The 5925-nt window shown below is 35.0% G+C and overlaps 1 protein-coding gene across 3 annotated transcripts in view; it reads left to right on the forward strand.

Moving 5' to 3' along the window:
* Positions 1-650: 650 nt before the first annotated feature.
* The window catches only part of LOC102602555 (sucrose nonfermenting 4-like protein), an 8010-nt gene continuing 2735 nt past the window's right edge, over positions 651-5925 (forward strand). Inside the window, exons 1-7 of one of the 3 annotated variants that reach the window (XR_001472738.1) lie at positions 651-957; positions 1070-1157; positions 3397-3579; positions 3733-3864; positions 3967-4026; positions 4917-5006; positions 5623-5757. Coding sequence is in view for 2 of the 3 variants with exons in the window: in XM_006341395.2 (XP_006341457.1) it covers positions 890-957; positions 1070-1157; positions 3397-3579; positions 3733-3864; positions 3967-4026; positions 4917-5006; positions 5623-5757 (756 nt within the window). In the remaining variant the exon portion in view is untranslated. Of the gene's footprint in view, positions 958-1069; positions 1158-3320; positions 3580-3732; positions 3865-3966; positions 4027-4916; positions 5007-5622; positions 5758-5925 lie in introns of all 3 variants that reach the window. The other 2 variants (XM_006341395.2, XM_006341396.2) reach the window with 2 other exon arrangements.

Below are 5925 nucleotides of genomic sequence, written 5' to 3' on the forward strand. Positions count from 1 at the left end.
CCCACTGTTCTTTAAAATCACAAATATTTCAATAAAGTAAATAAATATAATATAATGAAGAAAAAATGTACACTTAAAACATAAATAAAGGTAAAAACAGTAAAAAGTTCTTCTTAATTAACACTCAATTAGTTCATTTTACTTGTTCACTATATTTTAAATATATTTTTATTTTTATTTACCACTTTTAATATATCAAAAAAAAATTATAATTTTTTTCTTTCATATTTTATCCTTGACGAAAATGACTTATTTTCTAAATTATTTTTCATGATCTAAAACCATACATCAAAGTAGTAGTGAGCATATAAACTAGGTTAAGGAACATACTCTATCTCTTTTATTTTCTTTATATTTACATTTTTAAATATGGGTACTATAATCAAATACTCAAAAAAAAAAAAAAAAGTAGACAAGTAAAACTGAAGAAGACACAAGGTATTAATATTTATTTTTTTTTACCCTTCTCCTAGAGCTTTTACTTTTCCTCTATTAATAATTCGAACTCACAATCTTAAATTTAAAAATAAATATGCTTAACATCGAAATAACTCCCGTCGTCAGATAGGATACAAACACAAGGTGAGTATAAATGACAAAAGAAAAACTTTGGGAAAGGGAAGTGAACCAATGGAGAATTTCTTCAACTATTTCAACATTAAACTACACAAACATCATACTATCATGTCGTATTCATGCCTATATTTTTTCTATAAATATTATTTCCCCTCTTTGCTGGCTTCTTTTCATACGGAGATACCGATGCTCTTTTACTCCACCATTTTCCTCTGGTATTTCTATTGATTTTTTTTTTTTTACTATTAGCTGCCCAAAACCATGTATTTATACAAAATCACACAAGGGAAGCAGTTCTGTATCTGAAGTGGAAATGGTACTAGTTACCTTTACATGGAGCCATGGTGGTACTCATGTTTTTCTCTGCGGTTCCTTTGATGGGTATTTTTCATTTTTTTCTATTACAACTCCTATTTGATGATTTCGCAAAGTGCACTCTACATGTTTGATGTTATGTGCCTACTAACAGCTGAGAGATTTTTGGGTGGTGCAGATGGAGTGAGCAGATACCGATGAATTTGGTGGAGGATTCTGCTGCCGTTTTTCAGAGGACTGTTGATCTTCCACCAGGATATCATAAGGTATTACCTAAAGTTTGTGTGATGATTGTGTGTATTGAGCTATGATTCCGTGCCAATTAGACCTAAAAATTGAAAGAAAGGGTTGTATGGTGTCATTTTTGTCTTAAGTAGTGTACGCGAAGAATAGATTCACCTTTGTCATATAGTATAGCTGCAGGGGGCTAATCAAGTTCATAGAGCTAGAATTGTGGTATTTGTAAAGAAATGGATGAACAGGAAGAGTGTTTCAAGAATCATGATTAGCTTTATAATTGTAGTATAGTGGTGAGTATTCCCTCCTGTTACTTGGGTGACCCGGGTTTGATCCCGGCAACGGCGTGTTTGTTGTCTTCTGAGCTGAGGGTCTATTGGAAACAATCTTTCTACCTCACAAAAGTAGGGATATAAAGTCTACCTACATCGTACCTTGGGTCTTGTGGAATCACACGGTGTATGTTGTTGTTTTTTGTGTTAAGTTGCAGGCGAGTTAACTGATATGAATGCTCCCCCACCCCCCCCCCTTTCAAGTTAATCTTTTGTTACTCCTTCACAAAAGCTATATGTGGGTTTGTTTTCTGTCATTTCGACTTGAAATCCTCTGGAGGTTGCGAAGCAGATTGTAACTTCTTCATTTGCTGCAACATGTGCCTGTTGAAAAATATCTTACTTATACAAGTAGGTAAAAGCTGCATATGGTTTCTGAAAGCCAATAACGAGGAAAGCTAAAGCTTAAATGCATAACTGCCTATGTCGGAAGGATCAACCACATCTTCTTAAGTGAACAATGTAACCTGTTTTGGGGGATTTCATCTTCAGGCTTTAGACGTGTACTTTTGAAGTTTGTAATTGCATATTTCTCCCAATTATGTTGTAATGGCATAAGAAGGTTAATTTGCTTCCTCCGTACGCTTTCAAGTTTCTGTCATCTCTGGAACAGTGGTGTGTCGTCGCAATGCAGCAACACCAAAAGAATTAATCTGAGTCAAAATTAAACTTGGGCTGCTGGTTTCATCGTCTGAGGCTTCTGCTTTCATGTTTTAAGCTTGTTTCTGGCATAATAGTCTTTTCTCATTTACGATATGACAGTTCTGTATGTTTCACTATCCGTCTTTAGGTTCTGAAAAATGATGAAATCATAGCTAGTCAGTAATCAGTAGCATATCCAAGCAACAACAATGATTATTAGGTGTTTTTTTCAAAAAAAAAATTTGATGACCAAGGTACCTCGCACGAGGTAGCGGCAAGGTCTGCGTACACTCTACCCTCCCCAGACCCCACCTAGTGGGATTTCACTGGGTATGTTGTTGTTGTTGTTGTTGTTGATGACCAAGGTGCTTTTTTTCAATTGCAATCAGATCTAAGTGCCTTAGCCTTTATAAAGTGGATAAGTGAGAACCAATTCTCAACCTACATTCTTTAAGGGATTATAATGTGGATGATTGATACCCATTTGTCACCTACATTGCTTACTCCCCCCTTCACAGTTAAGCTGATTTGAAAAGATAATATCAACATTAGGAAAGTAAATTGAATTGTCTAGCTTTAATTGGGTGGGTAATAATATTTCAAATAATAGCTAAATGTGTAGAAGATGGAAGGTGAGTTTATTGGATAGTAGGTCAAGGCTGGAAAAACACAGGTAGTGTTACTTCTCATTAATTTGAGTTCTGGAGATGGGGAACTTGGTATTTTGGAATTGGTCAAATGAATTGGATGGATTATAACCAAAAGTGAGTTAACTTAATTGAGACCAAGTGAGTACTCCAAGAGATGTGCCATTACTCACTGTGATCCATCTTACCGTACCCTGTACATTTTTTGTGTTGTGCATTTTAACTGCCTCTAAGAAGAATCGATGTGCTTATTAGCATCCATGTATCAGCAAATAGTAAGGCATGCAGATTTAGTATTACTGTACCGGCATTGGTTTTTCTCTTGATAATGATTTTTCATGTCTAAAACTCCCGAGGATTGTGGTATTCTTTGATTTTGATGCTTTGGCTGCTGTGTTACTGATCCAAATTTGTATCTAATATGTCTATTCTGGTAAATAGTTTGATTTTCAGGACCATCCTTGTTTTCTTAACAAGCTAAGCATTTAGCAAATTTACCTCTTCATAAGAGAGGAGTATCATGAAATTTTACATTATTGTAGCTCTTACTGATCGTATTATACATGCACAGCCACACCTGCTTAAAATAAAGGAAAGTGCTCATTTTGTACGGAGTTGAATTTACTGGCTCCAAATGAACTATGCAGTACAAATTCTTAGTTGATGGCATCTGGCAAGTTGACCAGGACCAGCTTTGTGTTCAGGATGAGTATGGTGCAATCAACAACTTAGTATTTGTTAAGGAATCGGTTTCCATGCCTTCTACCTTAATAAGAGAGGATGCTCAGTCAAAGTTGGTCTCAGGTTTTACTAGCAGCACACATCTAGAGGTTAGTGCCAATCAGAAAGAGTTTCTTACTTGATATGGTTCATGACCCAGTTTCCTTTTCCGTCCTTCATTCTGACAACTACTCATAATGATTTCATCCGACCATTTTCCTTCACATTTTAATTTCGCATTATCTCTTTGTCATACCAACCAGGCTTCTTCTTCAAGCGAGTCACAACTTAAACCAGTCATGCAGTTAAACAATGAAATAGATGTTTCCCGCCATCGTCTATTAATGTTTTTGTCATCTTCCCAAGCATATGAGCTGATTCCAAATTCGGGAAAGGTTTGGAAGTCTTTATGTATGCTTTCCCTTATATTGTGCCTTTACTTAATAGTAACTCTAATTAAATTTACTGACTACCTAATTGGTGATTTTTTGTTGTAGGTCTTTGCGTTAGATACTGAAGTGGCTGTGAAGCAGGCTTTTCATATCATGTATGAACAGGTATGGTTTTCTATGGACACTATTGATTCTCTTCTTGGCTCCTTTTGCGTGTCAGAGACACCTTTGTCCTCAAGGTCAAGGTTGTAGCTAACTATAAATACTTGTTCAAGCAAATTCTGGAAGTTGTAAGTTGTCTTGGAGAAAAGAATATCAGTTAAATTCAAATTATACATTTCAAGTTTGGACTTGATTAGTAAATCAACACAAGCAAATATTTTCTGCACTTTATGAAGACTATTTTAATATATTGGATAAAATGCATGAAGGTTTTCTACAATGATTTTACCATGCCCTACTACTAGACCTTCAAATGCACCGGTTCGTAAATGTTTCACTATGATGATTGAAGGTATTTGATAAAAGAAAGAAATTTAATTTACAAGATACTATCTCCACGAGATAGTTGGTAAGGTCTGCGTACATTCTACCCTCCCCAGACCCCACTTGTGAGATTCCACTAGGTATGTTGTTGTTGTTGTTATGTTCCTATATTGGAGGTTGTGGAAGTGTCTAATATTCATTTGTCAATTTTTCTCTGTTATGGCCTATGGGGATATGAGTGTCTTTCATTTAGTCCGCTGTGTTCTAGGTAATCTATTCCTTGGTTTAGTATCATTGAAGAGAACGTAGGAAATCAAAAATATTATTCAGTGCTGGCAAATCCTGCCAAAAAAAAATGTCCCTGTATATTTGGCAGGGCATTTATGCAATTGTGTCAGTTGAAAAATTCTAATATTCAGTAGGAGTTTGTGCTATCCTACTAGCACTAAGAATTATATTTCCTTGTCTTTAGTGATTTATTTTGTACTTTTTTCCTCCATTCAAGTTCCATTTTGATTTTGTTTTATGCTTGGAATTTCTTGAACTTAACTAGCTGAATATATGTTCAGCGACTTGCAGTGATGCCTCTTTGGGATGGACAGAATGCGATGATTTCAGGAATGCTTACTGCTGCTGATTTCATTTTGATCTTGTTGAAGGTACTTTTAAATTGCTAAGCAGTGCTAGCAACAAGTTTAGAATTCTTTATCTATGAGTGGAAAGTGCTGAAAATTGAACCAAAGGTGATTATTCTTTGGCTTGCCTCTGAATATCTTAGCATCATAATCCATGTTTTTAGTAAAACCTCAGAAACTCACTTTTTATATGGCTAATAAGTTGCTCGTCCACGGAGGAACCTAATCCCCCTCCCCCCTCCTTTCCTCGTCAAGTATTTGGTCATTCAAGTGCATCAAATAATGGAGAGTGAATCATATCGATCAGAGTCAGGCTTATTTTTTTAAATTAAATTTTTTAAACAAAGTGACTGTCTATGTTCATTGAGGATTATAAACCTGCTGATGAATGTTCCTTGCATTGTATTTATGGGGAAAATCGATATAGTAAGGTTTAAAATCACAAGAAAATATTGCCTTCTGAATTCCATCTACTATGTATAACTTTGTGTAGTTGAATCCTCCAATCATACGCCTTTGACCTTGCAATTGTAATGTTTATTGGTCCTTAGAATTGTTGTTTATTACATTAGTGCATTATCTATTACACATCTATGCTTCTTTCTTATATGTCACACCTAAGGTTTTACTATTTTTGCAGCTCCAGGAAAGTCATCCAATGCTGACCCATGATGAGCTTGAAATGCACACGATTTCAGCTTGGAAATATGGAAAGTTCCAATTGCAAGCAGAAGTGTCAGGAGCTATGATACCTCCAAACAGAAGAGTACTGCAAGTATGTAATCGTTCATTTTGCTGGAGTTTTAGTTAACTATCTTTCTTTTCTAATTGCTATGTGGAATATTAATATTTTTTTTTGTTTATAACGACACTCCCTGAAGTCTTGGTGGTTTTTTTTTTTTTTTTTTTTTTTTTCCATTTTTTTAATCATATTTTTAAGATA

Source organism: Solanum tuberosum, unplaced genomic scaffold, assembly GCF_000226075.1.
Source record: "Solanum tuberosum cultivar DM 1-3 516 R44 unplaced genomic scaffold, SolTub_3.0 scf00026, whole genome shotgun sequence".
In the NCBI taxonomy this organism is placed as follows: Eukaryota; Viridiplantae; Streptophyta; class Magnoliopsida; order Solanales; family Solanaceae; genus Solanum; species Solanum tuberosum.